This window comes from Typopeltis vanoorti, chromosome 5, assembly GCF_054136105.1.
Source record: "Typopeltis vanoorti isolate ZY-2024b chromosome 5, IOZ_Tvanoo_1.0, whole genome shotgun sequence".
Taxonomy (NCBI): Eukaryota; Metazoa; Arthropoda; class Arachnida; order Uropygi; family Thelyphonidae; genus Typopeltis; species Typopeltis vanoorti.
Genome location: NC_143553.1, coordinates 33,860,866 through 33,882,386, shown reverse-complemented (window position 1 = coordinate 33,882,386; position 21,521 = coordinate 33,860,866). Strand labels below are relative to the sequence as shown.

At 34.9% G+C, this 21,521-nt stretch overlaps 1 protein-coding gene and 1 long non-coding RNA gene across 2 annotated transcripts in view; one reads left to right on the top strand and one right to left on the bottom strand.

Annotated features, from left to right (window-relative positions):
- Positions 1-21,521, top strand: part of LOC150106303 (uncharacterized) — a 162,650-nt gene that overhangs the window by 57,486 nt on the left and 83,643 nt on the right. The window lies entirely within an intron of this gene.
- LOC150106302 (vesicular integral-membrane protein VIP36-like) overlaps positions 3,130-21,521 on the bottom strand; it is a 130,965-nt gene continuing 112,573 nt past the window's right edge. The window contains exons 8-9 of the mRNA XM_090392336.1: positions 10,478-10,544; positions 3,130-3,582 (exon numbers count right to left, since the gene is read on the bottom strand). Of these exons, the coding sequence (XP_090248462.1) occupies positions 3,434-3,582; positions 10,478-10,544 (216 nt within the window). The 3' untranslated portion in view covers positions 3,130-3,433. The remainder of the gene's footprint in view (positions 3,583-10,477; positions 10,545-21,521) is intronic.

The following is a 21,521-nucleotide window of genomic DNA, read 5'->3' as shown; positions in this document are numbered from 1 at the left end:
TTCTGGTGGTCTCCACTCAGCACTTTGTCTTGGACTCATACTCAAAACATCACGTTTTGTCACTAGCAACGATCATTTCAAGGAAGTTCAAGTCCTTATGAGTGGTTTTAATAAGCTTCTTGCAGTGTTCAATTTGATACATTTTTTGGTCATCGGTCAACTTGTGGGGAACAAATCGCGAATTTAATTTACGAACTCTCGGTCAAAATGTTGTGCACAGTTGATTTTGGAATCCCCAGTTCATCTTCAATCAATCTCATGGACGATTTCGGATTTTCTTTGATGAAATCATGCACTTTTTGGATGTTAACTTCACTCAGTCCAGTTTTTGGACGTCCCGGCTTTTCATCGTCCTCAAGTGTCTCATGACTACTTTGAAATCGCTTAAACCACTTGTAAACTTGAGTACGGATAAGCATTCATCACCATATGCTTTTTGGTAAAACTTTTACCAAGTTTAACACAAAAGTCAATTGCAGCTCTCTGTTTGAAACTCATTTTCCGACCATTTGTCAAAACACACTCTTGGCACTATAACTTGGCTTCTAATGAAACAAATGTCATAAACAGTTGACACAACACTAATGAAGGTTTGCCACTTTTGACAACAAAAAGATACAACAGGTGGCGCCACTAGTTTCTTCTATTTTCTCAAAGTTTGGTTTCTTTTTGGACAGAGGGTATATGCTCCTGCATAAACAGTTTTATGTTTGGGCATTTGCTTGGTAGAAATGACTAAAATTCTGAATAATTTCCAAGATAATGCCTTTCTGCTTGACACTTAGCATACAAGAGATATGTCCAAACTCATTAATAACAATACAGAATTTAGGCATTGCAACAAAGTAAATTATATAAATTATACTGTGAGCCTAATATCCCATGCATCTAAAATTATTTTAACCGCTGTTAACAAACAAATTGAAAGAGCCATAAGCAGTGAATTGAGTGAACAACAGAAAGGCTTCAGAAGAGGAATGGGAACCATTAATGCTATCCTAGAACTAAAAATACTAATAGAAAGATCCACTTGAAAGAAATAGGAACATTTACATATGCTTCATAGACTTTCAGAAGGCTTTTGACCGGTAAAACATAATAAAATGTTCAATAAATTAGACATAGAAGTTCATGTACATAAGATTATAAATGATTTACACCGAACAAAAAATGCAGCTGTTTAACAATGAGACTTCTGTAGTGAAAATAAAAAAGAGGAGTTAGACAAGGTTGTGTCCTTTCATCAAATCTATTTAATATCTATAGTAAGACAGTGATGAAAAAGATTGAAAAACAAAAAATAGGAATTAGTATCAATGGTATAAATATGCTGATGATACCATTCTAATAGCAGAAAACAAAAACAAATTAATCAAATTACTGCAGCTACTAATTGAAGAAGGTAAAGAATTTGGATTAGATATAAATACAAAAAAGACCAAATTTATGAAAATCTCAAAAGAAAGCAGATCCGAGCCAGAAATATTCATAAACAATATGAAAATTGAACATACAACAGAATACAAATATTTAGGCACCTACTGCAGATGGAAAGCAAGATAAAGAAATAAAAATAAGAACAGCCATAGCTAAAGATGTATTCTGGAAAAATAAAGATCTGCTCAGAAGTTCTGTGAATATCGAGACAAAGAAAAGAATGATAAGAATGTTATTGTGGCCAATTTTCACATATGGAAGTGAGACCTGGATATTCAAGAAGAGAGTATGGCAACAGATAATGGCCTTTAAAATGTGGTGCTATAGGAGAGCTCTGAAAATTCCATGAACAGAACATGTGACAAATACAGATGTCCTATAGAGAATGAAAACACAGATCTTTATTACAGGAAATGATCCAGAGAATGATGAGATTGGCAGTACATGTACTGAGAGGTTCAGCAGGACAGGGGATACTAACAGATGGGAAATAGATCAAGAGGCAAAAATTGAAGGACATGGCTTGAAGATATAAGATCATGGATAGGATCACATGGCTATGCAGAAACAAAAAGGAAAGCCACCAACAGAGAGAACTGGAAAGACATGGTGCTGCACCCTCTCACTGAGGAAGCTACATGAAGAAATTATACTAGACAAATTATATTCTTCTAAGCATGAGGCAACTAAGTTAGCATATGAAGTAACTTCATGACTAGGCTACTTATATGTGGAGACAGATGACTTCATATCAAACTGCCATAGTCTTCCATAATGCATAGCACTCATTTGCAGACAGACATATATATATATAGCTATGCATTATGGGAAGTTGCTTTTTCAAACTAGTTTCAACCTTTATGTTTAGTGTCCAGTGCCTCAAAGGTTGAAATGGGTTTGGGTAGTGTCCCTTCTCACAATGCATAGCAATATACATATCTTGAAGTGAGCTGTTCATTATGGGATATTACAGCAGTCTGGTGTGTGAAGTCATCTGCCTCCATATACAAGTAGCCTAGTCATGAAATTCACTTATGAATGAGGCAAAGTTTAAAATGAGAATTTTTCTAACATAATTTACTTGGTTTTAGATTTGCATTTGATTTCTCTTATGGAAGAAGTTCTATCACTGTAGAAGGCGCACATTTGATTATTCTTAATGACTTAAGCATTAAGATTCTCAAGCATGTATCATCTTTAATAAAAGCAGATATTTACATCCAAATATAATTGTATGTTTTGAGGAAATCATTTTTAGTTAAGAAAAATACTTTCTCACCTCAAATACTTCTTTAGATTGTTTTTGAAAAAATAAAACTTGTAGAACACCTACTGAAAAACAGTGCGATTATTGTTTGCTCAGAACATCTTCCAACTTTAGCACTATATGTTTTGGGTTCTTTTTCTAGTTTATCTCAGTCTTTAAGTGATAGCCTGGCTATGTTACATCATTACAAACTGATTAGAATGTTATCAGTATTCCATTTGTGATTTCTTTGTACCATTTCAATTTTTATAATCTTCATATCTACAGTCATATTTCAAGTTTAATTGCAGCAATCCTCCCTTCTACCATATTTATAAAAATGTCTTTAATCTTAGATAAAATATAAAGTAGCAGTTTAAAAAGCTTCATGCAAATATTATACTGCGATATAATTTATATTATGAAAGCTGTAATAAGAAGACAACTTTCAATAAAAAATGAATTTATTTTTCTAAATAGTCTTAAATACAAGTAATTCTTCTTTTTACCAAAATTTTTTTTTTTTTTTTTTTTGCAGATACCTTTAACAAATATATACAAAACATGTTATAATAATTAACTGCATAAAGATGTTTTACATTATTGCATTTTTACCAATATTTGTTTATTTGATAGCAAGTTTTACAAAAGGTAATCTTTTCAGAAAAAAAGAATACTGGAAGAACTAGCAGTTGAATGTCAACCATTATTCACAACCTGCTTTTAATATTCTGGACAAAACTAATAAATCTAATAAAGTCGTTTTCTTGTTGTTTCTTGCTGTTTCTGGAAGACCATCACTCCAACGATAATACAAACAAAAATTCCCAGAACAGCACACAGAATTATCAAAAAGAGCTTTGTACCAGACATTGGGGGAGGTGGATCTTCAACATGGTCTGAAATAAAAAGTATATTGTATAAAAAAATACTGACAAAAACATTGCTATTAAAATAACATTTATATTATAGAGACTTACCATGAGTTAGCTTTGCATTAGGACCCCCCCCCCTTGATTTATATATTTGGTGTGATAACGAAATGTCATTTGCAGTTACTATATATGGGCACATCTATCCTCTCTGTATGTAATCAAGAACCATGTAATATAAGCCAATTTGACAGAGGGTAGGTGCCAGTATTTTGGAAACAGCCGCACTTGTTGGTTGCTCCTGTACTGGATTAACCACGAACCCATGACCTACAAGGATGGCCAGGAATCACAATGCCTCGCATGGGCCAAGGTCATTTGGAGTGGTAAATCCTGTTTCCTGCTGCACCATGCTGATGGCAGGGTTTGCATTTAGCTGAAGCCCTATCCCATGGTTGCACAGTTGGGGTCAACAGGTTGTTGGAAATAGTGTTATGTTATGGGGAGCTTTATCCTGGCACGCCCTAAGTCTGTTGGTTATCATCCCACAAACACTGAATGGTGAAAGCAACAGGAACCTGTTAGCTCACTATCTCCATCCATATCTGCAGGAGGTCTACCCCAACTGCAGTGCCATCTTTCAAACAGGACAATGTAGCTTGTCATTGGGCTCATACAAATATTAATGGTTGGAGGAACATGGCAACAAATTTGCCACATTGCCTTGGCCCCCTGACTGTAACCCAACTGAACACGTGTGGGATATAACAGAATCGGGTTTGAGACCCTGATCCTTCTCCACGGAATGAGTGTGAACTGACGAAATTGCCGCAGAAATGGGTCGAATTATTCATGGAGGATGTTTGACACCTTGTGGAATCTGTTCCTACACATCTGTGCGCTGTGATTGCACGGCGAGGTGGACCAATGCATTATTAGGTGATTTCCTAATTCAAAGCTAACTGTGTATTACACTTTTTTAAAATTTTAATTGTGGCTTATCAAAGGTTCAAAAGCATGTAAAAAGTACAATGGAATTTTACTAAAAATAAAAATTAAAAAAATACTAATGCCAGTAACAGATGAGGAACTGGATAATAAGATTTATTTGTGCCTGTGATCCCATAGAAGGCTCTACTAAGGAAGAAGGGGAATTTTTTTTTCGAGGCACTCAAGGCAGCTGACACTGCAAAAAAGTTGGTCCTTGTTGGAGATCTAAAGACGAGAGTAGAAAATGATTACCAGATATATAGAAATGTTTTGGGAAAATTTGGAGGAAAGATGAAAGCTAATAATAATGGTAAGTACCCACTGGATTTCTGTTCAGGACATGGACTAATTATTACCAACACCATGTTAAAACAAGAAACGTGCACAAATCCACATGGAGTAAAGATGCAAGAAAAGAAGTATCTTTGACTATGTTATTGATGATGATGATGCAATGCTCTCCCATTTGTTCAGGACACAAGAGTATACAGAAGATAAAGTGGAGATAGTAATCATTTAGTTTTGAGCAGGATAAAACTGAATTTCTTATTTGAGTCTACAGTTCAGCTCTTTCAGAGCTGAACTGTAGACTCAAATACACAAATGTTATTCAAAAAAAAAAAAAAAATTAAGAAGTTTGAAAACAAGAACAAAACATCGGAGTCAGTGGCAACTCCTGATTGATTATTCAGCCAAATAGATATGTGGTGAGACTGTCTGCAAGGATAGAAAAATCAGAATTTCATGGTTCAGGAAGTTTAAAGAAGCAGAAGGAAGAGGAAGTGCATCAAAAGCTCCTAGCAAGTCAGCTTATGCTCTCAGAAAATACACAGTAAAATGAAAGAAATCAAAACACCGTAAAACAAGCTAAAAAAAAGTCATAGAAGACTTTGGTAAGAATATAGAAAAAATCAGAGGAAAAAAAATTCTAGACTATGAAACAGCATAAAAATGGCAGAAAGAATATCATCATCATCATCAAATTCCTGCCATGTACCCTCAAGGGGTGTACAGGATATGATAGTACTACATGAAAAAAATTACATCATTACTAACTTCCTATCTACAATTTTCCTCCAAATCAGTCTGTTAGTTGTCAAGACTCCAACATTATCAGATCTTATATTTCTATCATCTAAGGCACTTTGTACCGTATCAATCCACCTATATCTTGGTCTTCCTCTGGGTCGTTTTGCTGCCAACCTGGCAGAGAATACTTGTTTTGCTAATCTTTCTTCGCCCATTCTGTTTAAGTGACCATACCACCAGAGATTAGCTCTGCTAACGCATTCCTGGATGTTGACAATGTCAAGTTCTTTCCTAATATCCTCATTTTTAATATGATATTGCCATTGATGCCATCTGTTCACCCCTATAATCTTTCTCAGGACTCTCATATCTGCGGTCTCTAGTCTTTGGTCAAGTGTTTTACTTCTGACCCAGCTCTCAGATTCATAAGTTAAAACTGGTTTGAACACTGCACTGTCTTGTATACAAGACAGTGCAGTGTTCAAACTGCACTGTCTTGTATACAGCTAATTTAGTGTTCCGACTAATTTCTCTCTTATTCCATATGAATTTATTCAATTGACTTACTACCATACCAGCTTTGCTGATTCTGTTGTCTATTTCCATATTTAATTTACCATCTTCACTAAAAATCATGCCTAAGTAGCTGACATGTTTCACTTCTTCCACAGGTTCTCCATTCACAACACAGTTGACATTTTCAATGATTCTGCCTATTTTCATTGTCTTTGTCTTTTTATTGCTGACTTTCATACCATATCTATTACAACAGTTATTCAATTTAGTCAGAGAATCTTGCAGACTTGTAGCAGATTTATTTAGAAGTATAACATCATCCGCATAAAGCAAAGAGCTGACATTAACATCTCCAATTTTGATATCATGTTTAATACCACTTTCCTTCATAATGTGATCCATATAGATAATGAATAACAGAGGAGATAATGTACATCCTTGTCTCACACCAGATTTAACATTAAACCATCTTCCTGTCTTCCTTCAATTCTAACTGCTGACTTACAACTCAAATAAAGACTAAGTACTGCTTGATATAATGCCCCATTGACACCATATAACTGCAGCATATTGAATATATTCTCTCTTGGCACCTTGTCATATGCCTTTTCCAAATCGACAAAACTTAAATACAGATCTTTGTTATATTCCCACGCTTTCTCGACTATTTGTCGTAAAGTGAAGATCTGATCCTGATAGCCTCTATTTGGCCTGAATCCAACTTATTCTTCAACAAGCTTTTCTTCCACAATTCTTCTCAACCGTTTCTCAAGTATATTTGCATAGATCTTGCCAGGAATACTTAGTAGGGAAATATCTTCTACCCCTGCTGCCTTGCCACATTTCAAGCCTTTGATGGCTTTTTCTACTTCAAGTATGGATATGTATTCCTGACTGCATGCCTGGTCAGTGTTTTTTACCACTGTGCTGTCATTACTGCTTGTTTCATTTAGCAGTTTTTCAAAGTAATTACTCCATACTTCAAGGATATCTTTTTCTCCCGTTTTCATGTCACCTTTATCATCTCAGGACCTTTTGATATGCTTTCTTCTTTCCCTTCACTGCCTCTTTAACTTCCTATGTCCACCAGGGGAGTTCTGATTTTTTTATCCTTACAGACAACCTCACCACATGCCTCTCTGGCAGAATCAGTCAATGTTTTCTTCAGAGTTTGCCACTGAATCTCCAAGGTTTGATTTCTGTTCTCAAACTCTTTCAATTTTTCTTCAATAATCTTTGTGGATTTTAGTCTACAATTCACATCTGAGAGCTGCTCAACTTTTATTCGCTTTAAAACTTTCTTAAATGTTATTCTTTTCAATATGAAATTCAATTTTATCCAGCTCAAGACTAAATAGTGATCACTTCCAATTTCAAATCCTCTGTACACTCTGGTGTCCTGCACCAGGGAGAAAACATCACTATCAACAATAACATAGTCAATGAGACTTTTTTTATTCCTTGCCTCTTCTCTCCATGTGAATTTGTGCACATTTTTATGTGCACATTTTTATAACAGAGGGGATAATGTACATCCTTGTCTCACACCAGATTTAACATTAAACCATCTTCCTGTACTTCCTTCAATTCTAACTGTTGACTTGCAACTCAAATAAAGACTAAGTATTGCTTGATATAATGCCCCATTGACACCATATAACTGTAGTGTATTGAATAGCTTCTCTCTTGGCACCTTGTCATATGCCTTTTCCAAATCGACAAAACCGAAATATAGATCTTTGTTATATTCCCATGATTTCACCACTATTTGTCGTAACGTGAAGATCTGACCGCCTCTATTTGGCCTGAATCCAGCTTGTTCTTCACCAAGCTTTTCTTCCACAATTCTTCTCAACCGTTTCTCAAGTATACTTGCATAAATCTTACCAGGAACACTCAGTAGGGAAATACCTCTGTAATTTTCACATTCAGTTTTATTTTCCGTTTTATGTATGGGTATTATGAGAGCTCTACTCCAATCATTAGGAATTCGTCCCTCTGTTCAGGCCTTCTGAACTATGCAGTGCAGCCACTGTAATACTTTTATACTTCAGCATTTCTGGTCAAATATCATCTACTCCTGCTGCCTTTCCACATTTCAAGCCTTTGATGGCTTTTTCTACTTCAAGTATGGATATGTATTCCTGACTGTATGCCTGTTGAGCGTTTTTTTTACCACTCTGCTATCACTGCTTGTTTCATTTAGCAATTTTACGAAGTAATTACTCCATACTTCAAGGATATCTTTTTATCCCGTTTTTCACGTCACCTTTATCATCTCTAACTCCTTTAACAGCACTCTTTCCTCCATTTCTAAGCTTCTTCAACAGCCTCCAGAATATCTTACCACTTCTTGATATTTATTTTCTATGTTCTTGCCAAAGTCCTCCCATGACTTTTGTTTAGCTAGTTTACACAGCGTTTAGCTTTCTTACATTTGTTTCTGTATTCTCTATGAGCACCAGCAGACTTATTTGCCAGGAACTTTTGATATGCTTTCTTCTTTTCCTTCACTGCCTCTTTAACTTCCTGTGTCCACCATGGAGTTCTGATTTTTCTATATTTGTTGACAACCTCACCATATGCCTCTCTGGCCGAATTAATCAGGGTTTTCTTCAAGGTTTGCCATTGAATCTCCACGGTTTGGTTCTTGTTCTCAAACTCTTTCATTTTTTCTTCAATAATCTTTGTGTATACAGTTCACATCTGAGAGCTGCTCAACTTTTTTTTTCGCTTTAAAACTTTCTTAAATATCATTCTTTTCGATATGAAATTCAATTTTATCCTGCTCAAGACTAAATAGTGATTGCTTCCAATTTCAAATCCTCTGTACACTCTAGTGTCCTGCATCAGGGAGAAAACATCACCATCAACAATAACATAGTCAATGAGACTTTTCTTATTCCTTGCCTCTTCTCTCCATGTGAATTTGTGCACATTTTTATGTTGGAACGTGATGTTAGTAATAACCAGTCCATGTCCTGAGCAGAAATCCAACAGGTATTTGCCATTATTATTAGCGTTGCTCTTTTCTCCAAATTTTCCCAAAACATTTTTGTATGTCTGACAATCACTTCCTACTCTGCTATTTAGATCCCCAACAAGGACCAACTTTTCCTTTTTCATTGTGTCAGTAGCTTTCTCTATAACCTCAAAAAATTCCTCCACTTCTACCTTAGTAGAGCCTTCTGTGGGGCCATAGGCACAAATAAGTCTCATTGTCCAGTTCCCCATTCTCATATTTGCCCACATCACTCTACTTGAGACTGCCTGGCATTCAAGAAGATTAGCCTCATTCTGATAATATAGATACTTGTCAGATAGATTAATTTGAAGAAAATTGTTGACAAGATGTTAGTAATGATGTAACACTATAATATCCTGTACACTCCCCTAAAGTGAATGTTCAGGAATCTATCATTATAAGGAGCATTTCACAGACCACTCGCCAATTCATATTCTCTCCAAGAAACACAGGTAATTAATTAGACCTGGGTATGGGTCTGGTGGCCTGGAAAGTTCTCATACCTCTTGATAAGGCGCTGATACTTATCTCTGCTTGTGTGTTCTTCCATGACTAAGTAATCCTACATTTGAAGTATGTCTTATGCAGTTCGACTCCCTGTTCACAGTTTCATCAATATGGTATGCAGTTTGTTTTCATCTCAAAATGCATTAATTTACACTTTTCCACATTAAACTAGTATCCATTTTTTTTTTTTCTGTCAGCCTATTTTCATCATCCTGCAAGCTCTCTACATTGTCCTGATTAACTATTACACCACCCAATGAGTATTTCCAATCATTTCCTATGTCATTTAAATACAAAAAAAAGTGAGTAAATTATGGATGATCTACTCTTTGCAAGTAATAAAAATATGCACATTTAGTTTAATAAACACTAAATATTAACCACCAGTTTGTTAAAACCTTCTCCTTTTTGGAATGAAATTACCATGGAAATATTCAGCTTTCACAAATTTCCATTTCTCCATTACATATTAAAATAATTTCAAGTGAGGTGCTACAGGATCCAAGTCCCACAGGCACAATATTATTATAAAGAAAAACTATCACTTACTATAGTCTCTGCAAGTTCTCTATAGTAAGAGTCAACTGTAGTTTGTATTATTCATTACATTCTATGTAACATGATTAAATAAAATAACACTGAGTATTATACTCATATAATAATATGCTCATTGTTTAATCAGCAATACGGAGATTTAGCATTACACATCATTAAATAGCTGAAGTAAGGTACTTTAAAATAATTTTAAGATATTAATTGTAAGAACTGAATTTTAAAATCACTGTTTTTGGGGGAGGAGGATCTAAATCATATGGATGTCCATATTTTAACTCAAAAGACAGATCAATGAATTACCTCTGGGTGGTGCAAAATATGATGCAGCAGGCACAATCTTTGAACGATCCTCTTCATTTTCTTTCATCTAATGTAAGTATAAATATCATGCAAAAAAATCACAATTACAGAAAACTTAGCGTTCATTTGTAACAACCTAAATATAAGATATTTAGGTTGTTACAAATATTTACAAGCCATGAGACCGAATCTGTCCACAGTGGTCCAGATGCGATCTTTATCAAGGCCTTGCAAAGATGCAAAAATGACTTCCTTATATTTACATCTAATCTTTAACGGTATCTGTAGCATAACTATAGACAACAAATTAAATGATAACCACAATAAGAAACTTTCAAAAAAAATCACAGATATTCAAATACAAGAGACAGATATGTTAAGTCAGCTTTGAGATTGTTTCTTTATTTATTTACAACATTTTGTTATCTGACACTATTAGTTTACTACATGATGATTTACATTACTGATAATGTGAAGATTTTTGAATTTGTTATACAATTGGGATATTTCAGCTGGAAAAACAAGATCTATAAACAGATAAGGTTACTCATGTCAGTACCTTCAGTCTCCACCTTTAGCAAACTATTTTTTGAGCCATCTGAAAGATACCTTGTTCTCATCCATTCACCCCAACCCTCTCTTTGGTTTCGTTACATTAGTGACATTTTTGCTGTTTAGCCTCATTTTGAAAATGAACTTACCACTTTCCTACATCAGATCAATAGTCTTCACTCACACATTCAATTCACAATGGGGAGGGAAAAAAATACTGGTAGTTTACCATTCTTGGACATTCTTCTTGCTTGCACAACTTCTGATACTTGGTCAACCAGTGTTTAGTGGAACCTTTACTGGCACATACATTCACCAAAAGTTTGTTCATCACACCTCTCAAAAAATTGGTGTCATCAAGTCATTAATTAATAGAGCATATAATGTGTGCTTCTCTCCCTCAAGCTTAAAACAATGGTTACAACCCTCATCAAATCCAGCAGATGATTGACTCCTATGTCCCAAAACAACCTAAGGATTCCAATCCCTTATATTTCTGGCATCTCTAAACCTATTGGTAGATTAGAGTATCACCTAATTTTGAATTAGGTGATACTCTGAAGTATCACCTTATTCCCACATATTTTCCTATCAACAAAATTTCTTATCTGTTATCATCTACAAAAGACAAACTGACGCTTCTATCATCCAAAAAAAAAAAAAAAAAAAAAAAAAGGACGTACAAGTACATAAAATACATGCAAAAAAACAAAAGAGTGCAATAGTGTGAAGGGACACTTTAGTCATATATACATATAAAAATATACAAATAAGCATAAAATTAAAAGTCTAAGTTCAACAGCCAATCAACAGCATCTGTAGAAACTGTTATAAAATCAGTTACAGGTCCCGTGTAGGCTCTGTGAGGACAGTCAAATGTGATATGTTGTATAGTTGCCAGCCTGGCTGGCTGAGTCGTTAGCATATCCGCTCTCCAGCCAAAAGGCTGTGGATTCGAATCCCGACGTGGGAGGTGATGTTTGTGATTGTATTTGGAAATTCTAGTGGTGGTGGTGGTCAGAAGTAGATGGCATTGGTGTAGTTGCTGCCAGTGGTGGAGTTGTAGAGCAAGTGTCCTCCCTCGATGAGTCTTTGGACTCCCTGGAGGTGTCTAATAATAATAATAGTTTGGTTATCCTCATCACAGTCACAAGATGAGTTTGGTCTTATTCGTCAAGTAAACAAGGAAGCTCCAACCATGGTTGGTGCGAACCCTATTTAGGGAGTTCCATATTTTTTGAGGTAGGTCAAAGTTAAATGTCTAAGGAGGGCTGGTTTTGGTTAAAGACAGTCTGCCAGATTATTGGGACTTGGGCAGTCAATTCCATCTGTCATGCTATTATTGTCCTCAGTGACAAGTCATTGTGCCATTATAATAAGCAAGTGTCTTGACTTAAGCCTCTGTGATGTAAAGTTGTCGATATCAGAGTGTATAGGAAGTAGTGGATTCCAGCAAATTTTGTTATATTCATGAATCGGATTGTCTTGGCATCATAGTTGTGGCAGTTGTATGTCGCTCAGAACTGGTAGCCAATATGATGGAGTAGTCTTGATTGTTCCAGAAATGAAACACACTGATTCAGGACGGTATCAACTAATTTAATGTGTGCACTGTTCAGCCAGCCAGACAGACAGACACTGAGCAGTATTCAGCAGTTGAGTAAATGAGGCCCAGAGCAGATGTCCTTAATGTGGGAGCACAAGCCCCCAGGTTGTTCTGGCAAGTTCATGCAGTATGTTATTTCTAGTCCTAAGTTTGGCAGCAATATTGGAGAGATGTCTATTAAAGGAGAGAGTTCTGTCTAGGGTCATGCCCAGATACTTTGGATTAAAATTGTGTGGTAGTATGTTCCCATTTAGTGGCACTCTTAAGATGTCACATGCCATGCTATTGTTCAAATGGAAACAGCATGTTTCAGTCTTGGTGCTTGGAATAAGACACCACTTCTCAAAGAAGTAGTTTACCTCCTCTAGGTCACTAGTTAGTATGTGCTCTATAGTACAGAAGTTCTGGTGTTGGAATATAGTACAGAAGTTCTGGTGTTGTCCCTGGACGGTCAGAAATATACAAATTGAATAGAAGAGGGGCCAGAACTGACCCTTTTAAGAGTCCATTGTTAAGCGTTCTTTGCTCATAATCATCATCTATAACTACCTATATTGTTTTATTAAACAGAATAGCCTTGATCAGATGGGTCATTTTTTTACATTTAGGTATTTTAAGGAACTGTAGATCATGCTGTTCCTCCATATGGTGTCATATGCGGCCATCAAGTCTATAAAGACTGCAAGAGTTTTAAGGCATTTTTGGAAACTAGATTCTATATGAGTCCTTAGGGCCAAAACTGGATCTTCACAGTTGTGCCTGGGCCTGAAACTGCCCTGTTCATGAGGGAGAGTGTCAATAATAATAGTACTAATTCTATTGTAAATAAGTTTTTCTAACAGCTTAAGACAGACACTGAGCAGTGCTATAGGTCTATAGCTTTCAGATTTAGCAGCAGGCTTTCCAGGTTTCAGGATTGATATAATTTGGGCAGATAGGCCATTCTGTGGAAAAAATAATTAATGAACATCAATACTACATTGAATGTGTGAAACCTAAAAAGTCTGGTGTGGCACAACATAGTATCTTGTGGGATAAAGCTTGTCTTTTCCATAGAAGCAGTTTTAAATATGAACACCCTTACAAAGAAAGTTGTGAAGCCCTTTTACATTGGCCGAACCTGAATCAGAACGATTCTCTCTCTCCTCCCAAAAAAGTTTGGGAGATTCTCATTTTATCTAACATAAAAAAATAGTTTTAATATTATTTATTAATTTCTATCTTGCAGCAGCCTTTTTAAATTAGTAAACCGATTGTCATGTAACTTGCAATTTGCTTGTTGTTTTTGCACACTGATGCTGTGCTGTTATTTTCAATATCTGTACTTTCATTAAAGATTATGATTGTGGTTATTGTGTCATTTTGTTGCTAATACTAACATGTCAAGTTTTGTTTTAGCATCGCAATTATCGCCATGTGACTTTTGAACTTCAAATTCCTCTTCACCATAACACCAAGAGCCTCATCGGTTTCTGGTAGTATGACCCTGCTCATATAAGATGCTGTTGGAAATCTCATCATGCCAAAGTGCATAACTTTACACTTACTAACAATGAACTGACAGCATTTGCCCAAATTTTCAGCCTATTGAAATCATTTGTGATTGATTTGTGAAAATCAAAGTATATAGCTCAGTGGTACAGAGACTTGGCTGATTAAACAAAAAGAACAACAAAGATCAACAGGTTTTGAAAACGTGTTTGAGAAAAACAAATGGACTGAAAGGAAAACCAATACAAAAAAGAATTAAACTATCATACTGCAGAATGCCTACTGAAAGACTTCTGCAAATTCTAAAAATCATAAGAGTAGAAGGAAAGTTAGCACTAGGAAGACCAAGAAAGAAATGGATAGTAAACACAGAGCATAAGCAGACTAACTTCAACAGAAACTTGGCTACAGATATATTAGACTGGAAAGCTGCTGTTAATACAGCCTCAACTTGTTTTAGGTAAATGATGATGGCAACTTTTTTTTTTAATATGATTTCTTATTTAGTTTTGTGGAAAACTGTCATAATTATTTAAGTAACACCTACATTTGCAGCATTTGAGTTATTACTGCTGACACTAAAATTGCAAGCAATTGGCGTCATGCCATAATCATCCTGAATGAAAGAAGGATTTAATGCACAGATTGTTTTTTTCTAAATACTCATGATTGGCGATCATTTCCTAACTCACATTTGTGCATAAGCATTTGTCAAGAAACATACCTGTTTGATTTTATCAAAAAAAATATATGTTTGCACTTACAGAAAACTTAATTGTTGGCAGTGTGCAAAATTAAGTTGGCCCCACCATATTAGGAGGAAGTGTCCATGGTGTATCTGTTACTGTCATTACTATATTACTTCATTTTTCTATCGTCCACCTGTTTATGCTTGGCACTTGTAATGCAATAGTATTATGTTAAATATGGGTTTTAACAATAAGTGAAAAATTGTGCATTATGAGAAATAAATATAAAGATTAAAGGAATATTATGAACAAATCTTTTTTGCATGAAAGCAAGGAATGGAAGGAGAGGAAATACACAAAACAGAGACAGAGAAAAATGTTGGCTTGGCAATCGGAGGATCTATGAATAGGGAATCAGAAGAAAAAACTAAAATGTAAAGGCAAAAAGAAAAAAAATAGTATGTTTTTGTTCTTCCTCAACCTTTTCTATTTCTATTATATTAATGCTCCTCTTTCTGTATTAAACACTGATACGAAAACAAATGAAAGAAAATAAAAACTAAGTGATTTGGCATATGCTGCTGAAGAAATTATAAGCATGGCCATTTTGCATTTGTGATTACTATTTTTGGAAAGCAAAGAGGAAGAGGAAATGAGAGCTCTGTATCCCTTTCCCCCATATTCAATCTGCTAATTGAGCCAAGCAGACAATCTTTCTTTTTTTCCCAGTCACTTATAAGTACCTATAAAGTATGCATTTTATGCAATTTGTATTCTAAAAGAATACAAATTAAGTAAAACTAAGCAGTTTTTTTCTAATAAATAATCTGAACTTTAATCTATGTAACATATCAGTTTTAATTTCTTTTACATAGTTCATATTATTATTTATTTCATTTTATTGCAAGCCCTAAACGTGTGCAATATGGAATAACTAGCATTTGGTGTGCAAAATGCATGTACTTTGATATAAACATCACTTTGCAACCCACAGGTCATACGATTAAAGAAACAATGATAATTTAGCCTAAATTTTTATACAAAATTTGTTCTGTTTTACTTCCTGAGAGAATCCTTGCTTGTTTTTATGAATAAGCATGAGCAGAGAGAAGATTTCAGTGATTTGCAGGACAAACCTATCATCAGATTTTTTTTTTCTCTCTCTCTCTCTCTCTCTTTTCATTTGTAAAGATATCTAACTGTATAGCAAAATGTACAATGGAAAATCAATTCAGGAAGCGAATCTGAATGCCTCAAATTGGAAAAAAATAAATAGCCATATGAATAGAAACAATGCCTACTCTCAAACCAAAACAACAGAGTGATGGACACAATTTCATGTTATTATATCTTAGTTGCAAGCTTTAATGAGGATCATAAATTGATGAAAACAAGTAGCATTTCCAGAAAATAAAGATGAGATATCACCATATTAAAAATTACACTTGCCAGCAAAACAAGATTGAGATGGCTGTGTTTGTAACAATAATTCAGAAGTGATCTTTTCATTGAAACAAAAACCCAGTCTTTTGAAAAGACTGCGCTTTTTTGAAATAAGCAGCTACAAAAAAGCACAATCATCTTAAAGAGGAAGAATATTTATTTTTATAACTATACTGTTTGAGCAAAACTTTAATTATATTACTCTACTGAATATCAATTACTCTCAAGCCAGTCTTAAACCATCCACATTTTCTAAGCAGATGCCATTGCAAGATAAAATTTGTTCAGTTGGAAACACAATATGTTTTCCCCCTGGTGCAGGACACCAGAGTGTACAGAGCATTTGAAATTGGAAGTGATCACTATTTAGTCTTGAGCAGGATAAAATTGAATTTCATATTGAAGAGAATAACATGTAAGAAAGTTTTAAAGCAAATAAAAGTTGAACAGCTCTCTGATGTGAACTGTAGACTAAAATACACAAAGATTATTGAAGAAAAAATGAAAGAGTTTGAGAACAGGAACCAAACCTTGGGCTCTTAGAGAATATAGAGACAAAAGTAAGAAAGCTAAACACTGTGTAAAACTAGCTAAACAAAAGTCATGGGAGGACTTTGACAAGAACATAGAAAATAAATATCAAGAAGGTGGTAAGATATTCTGGAGGCTGTTGAAGAAGCTTAGAAATGGAGGAAAGAGTGCTGTAAAAGGAGGTTAGAGATGATAAAGGTGACGTGAAAAACAGGAGAAAAAGATATCCTCGAAGTATGGAGTAATTACTTTGTAAAATTGCTAAATGAAACAAGCAGTGATAGCAGAGCGGTAAAAAACACTCAACAGTCAGGAATACATATCCATACTTAAAAAAGCCATCAAAGGCTTGAAATGTGGAAAGGCAGCAGGAGTAGATGATATTTGACCAGAAATGTTGATGTATGGTGGTATAAAAGTCTTACAGTGGCTGCACTGCATAGTTCAGAAAGCCTGGACAGAGGGACGTATTCCTGATGATTGGAGTAGAGCTCTAATAGTACCCATATATAAAAAGGGAAATAAAACTGAATGTGAGAATTACGGGGTGCTTAAGGGTCAAAGCTGTATAACTGAGAGGAGACCTCCACATAGCCTTAAAGGAATGCGGAGAACCAACCAGGGCTTCTGACCTAACGTCCAATCCTCACCTTCTCGTGGTGCACCCTGTTGGGTATCTACTTGGATACTGAACGAACGAGGATGAGCTGGCAATTTGGGATTTAGCCGACCAAATTGTATTCTTATTGCTTAAACCAAAATAAAAAATGATGGTACAATATGACAAAATTTCATGCCGGCTGGGGCGTCGCCCGGTTAAACAAGGCCCCCGTTGTTTTCGCCAGGGAACCAGGGCGAACAGTGAAAAAGTCAGCTACTGGAACAAATCTGAAACAAATCCCAACTCAACATCACCAGAGTTAAAGATCAGTACTATCAACGTAAGAAGCCTGAATGGCAAAGAAATGGAGCTAGCTGAGGAATTAGGTAAGTACCAGATCGACATAATAGGGGTGACTGAAGCAAAAAAGACCAAAACTGCTGAGATCTTTCTGAGCAATAAATACAAAATGTTATATTCAGGCAATGACAATCAAGGAAAAGAAGGAGTAGCCATAGTATTCAACACAAAATACGAGGCTAATCTTCTTGAATGGCAGTCAGTCTCAAGTAGAGTAATGTGGGCAAATATGAGAATGGGGAACTGGACAATGAGACTTATTTGTGCATATGGTCCCACAGAAGGTTCTACTAAGGTAGAAGTGGAGGAATTTTTTGAAGCTTTAGAAAAAGCAACTGACACAATGAAAAATGAAAAGTTGGTCCTTGTTGGGGATCTAAATAGCAGAGTAGGAAATGATTGTGAGACATACAAAAATATTTTGGGAAAATTTGGAGAAAAGAGCAAAGCTAATAATAATGGCAAATATCTGTTGGATTTCTGCTCAGGACATGGACTGGTTATTACTAACACCATGTTCCAACATAAAAATGTGCACAAATTCACATGGAGAGAAGAGGCTAGGAATAAGAAAAGTCTCATTGACTATGTTATTGTTGATAGTGATGTTTTCTCCCTGGTGCAGGACACCAGAGTGTACAGAGGATTTGAAATTGGAAGTGATCACTATCTAGTCATGAGCAAGATAAAATTGAATTTCATATTGAAAAGAATAACATGTAAGAAAGTTTTAAAGCGAATAAAAGTTGAGCAGCTCTCAGATGTGAACTGTAGACTAAAATATACAAAGATTATTGAAGAAAAAATGAAAGAGTTTGAGAACAAAAATCAAACCTTGGAGATTCAGTGGCAAACTCTGAAGAAAACATTGATTGATTCTGCCAGAGAGGCATGTGGTGAGGTTGTCTGTAAGGATAAAAAAATCAGAACTCCCTGGTGGACACAGGAAGTTAAAGAGGCAGTGAAGGAAAAGAAAAAAGCATATCAAAAGTTCCTGTCAAATAAGTCAGCTTGTGCTCTTAGAGAATATAGAGACAAATGCAAGAATGCTAAACACTGTGTAAAACTAGCTAAACAAAAGTCATGGGAAAAAAAAAAAAGAAAGATTAGCAAAACAAGTGTTTTCTGCCAGGTTGGCAGGAAAACGACTCAGAGGAAGATCAAGATATAGGTGGATTGATATGGTACAGAATGCCTTAGACGATGGAAATATAAGATCTGATAATGTTGGAGTCTTGACAAGTAACAGACTGATTTGGAGGAAAATTGTAGATAGGAAGTTAGTAATGATGTAAATTTTTCGTGTAGTACTATCATATCCTGTACACCCCTTGAGGGTACATGGCAGGAAATTGATGATGATGATGAAGAAAAAAAAAAATCTTTACTGAAGAAGAGCAAGTGATTTGTTAGTTTATTAAAATCTAATTTTCATTAAGATACATATGGTCTCCATACCAGAAGTTAAATGAACAAGATGAAAAGTGTTTGTATGGTGTAAACAAGTTTAATGTGAGCTCCATGTGTAGGTTGGTAGCAAGACATTCAATCTGTAACTTAGCTGTTGCCAAGTGTTCTCAGATTTCCAGTGTAACTGTAACTACGGCATTTCTAATTTTTGACTTTCAAGTCATGTAGTGGAGTCACTTTAGGTGTATATACTTTATCCCTTGTGTAACCACACACACACACAAAAAAAAAAAAAAAAAAAAAAAAAAAAAAAAAAAAAATTGAATACAATTAATAATGAACTTTTTTTTTACTTATATTAGGTAATGGTCAACAATTTAGTCAAAAAAATATTTGCATTTAAAATACCAGCATTTATCAGACATATAAGTACAGTGATCTCTCAATTATCCAATCTTCAATTAATCAATCCTTGAGTATAAATCAGCATACATATAACAGTATTGGGAAATCAATTTGCTGGTCAATTACCTGACAAGCAAACTGATTTCCCACTATGGTTGGATTATTCTATTATTAATATAAGGCTTCATTCAGAATTAGAGAAAATATGTAGAAAAGGAGAAGGAAAAAAGATATAAAATGCATCTAAGAAGTGTATTTTGTTCACTGTTATTCAGTCCAAAATAGTTTACATTAATTCCTATGAATATATTTCTGTTATATGCATTTCACTTTGACAGATTAGAATTTATACTTTATAATAAATTTTAACATTTAAACAACAAAAAAAAAAGTAAAGAATGATAGTAAGATGAATTTCTCTAGTCTTTAAAACTTTTAATTACAAAGTACTTTTGTTATTAACATAGTCAAGAATATCACATACCACTACCATGCTGTTTTTGATAGACTAACAAATTGCCATTAAAATATACAAATTTGGTATATTGCATACTAAAGCTAATGAAATTTACTGTTCACCAGGGTGAACAGTAAAAAGTCAGCTAATGGAACAAGCTCCAACTCAACATCTAGAAGAAGAATAAAGCCAACATAAGAAAAACTGAAGACAGGAATCATCAATATAAGGAGTATTACTGGAAGAATTTAAGAAGGAAATCGAACTTGCAGAAGAAACGGAAAGTACCATGTGGGATATAATTGGCATTACTGAGACAAAGAACACAAAAAACAGGTGAGATCCTACTAAATAATAAGTATAGGATGTTAGTTTTCTTAGACAATAACGATAAAGGAAAAGAAGGAGTAGCGATAGCATTCAACACCATACATTAACTTCTCAATTTGAAGGCAGTTTCGGGTAGAGTTATGTGGGCAAACTTAAAAATGGGGACATGGGCAATGAAGCTCATTTGTGCCTATGGTCCCAAAGAATGTTCTTCCAAGGAAGGAGTGGAGGAATTTTTTGAGTCATTAAAAAAAAAAGACAGCTGACATAAAGAAAACAGAAAAAGTGGTCCTTGTTGGAAATCTGAACAGCAGAGTAGGAAATGAATCCACCAGGTATATAGGAACATTTTGGGAAAAAGGACAAAGCTAATAATAATGCAGGATATGGACTAGTCATTACTAACACTATGTTTCAACATGTTCACATGGAGAGAAGACATAAGAAATAAAAAAGCCTCACTGACTGTGTTGTATACTGATATGAATATATATCATATTGAAAACAACAGTATGTAATGTAAGAAAGTTTTAAAAAGAATTAAAGTTGAGTAGCTTTTACAAGTGCATCGTAGACTTGACTTACAAACATTACTGAAGAAAAAATGAAACAAACTGAAAACAAGAACTAATCCTTGTAGTTTCAGTGGCAAACTCTGAAGAAGACATTGACTGATTCAGCAAGGTAGGTATGTGGTAAAGTTGTCTGCAAGAATAGAAAAATAATAACACCATTGACAACAAGAAGTTAAAGAAGCAGTCATGGAAAAGAAGAAAGCACACCAAAAGTTCTAGCAAATAAGTCAGCAGATGCCCTAAAAGAATACAGAGAAAAATGTAAGAGAGCTCAGCTGTGTGCAAAAGTAACTAAACAAAAGTCATGGAAAGACTTTGGTAAGAATAGAGAAAATAAATATCACGAAGGTGGCAAAATGTTCTAGAGGCTATTGAAGAAGCTTAGAAATGGAGGAAAGAGCACTGTAAAAGAAATCAAAGATGATAAAGGTGACATGAAAATTGAAGATAAGGATATCTTAGATGTCTGGAGTAATTAGTTTGAAAGATTGTTAAACGAACAAAGTAGACAGAACCATTCTAGAAAAATTTCAAGAGGAATGCATAGAGGAGTACAAATCAATCTTTGAGGTAGAAAAAGCTGTCAAAAACTTG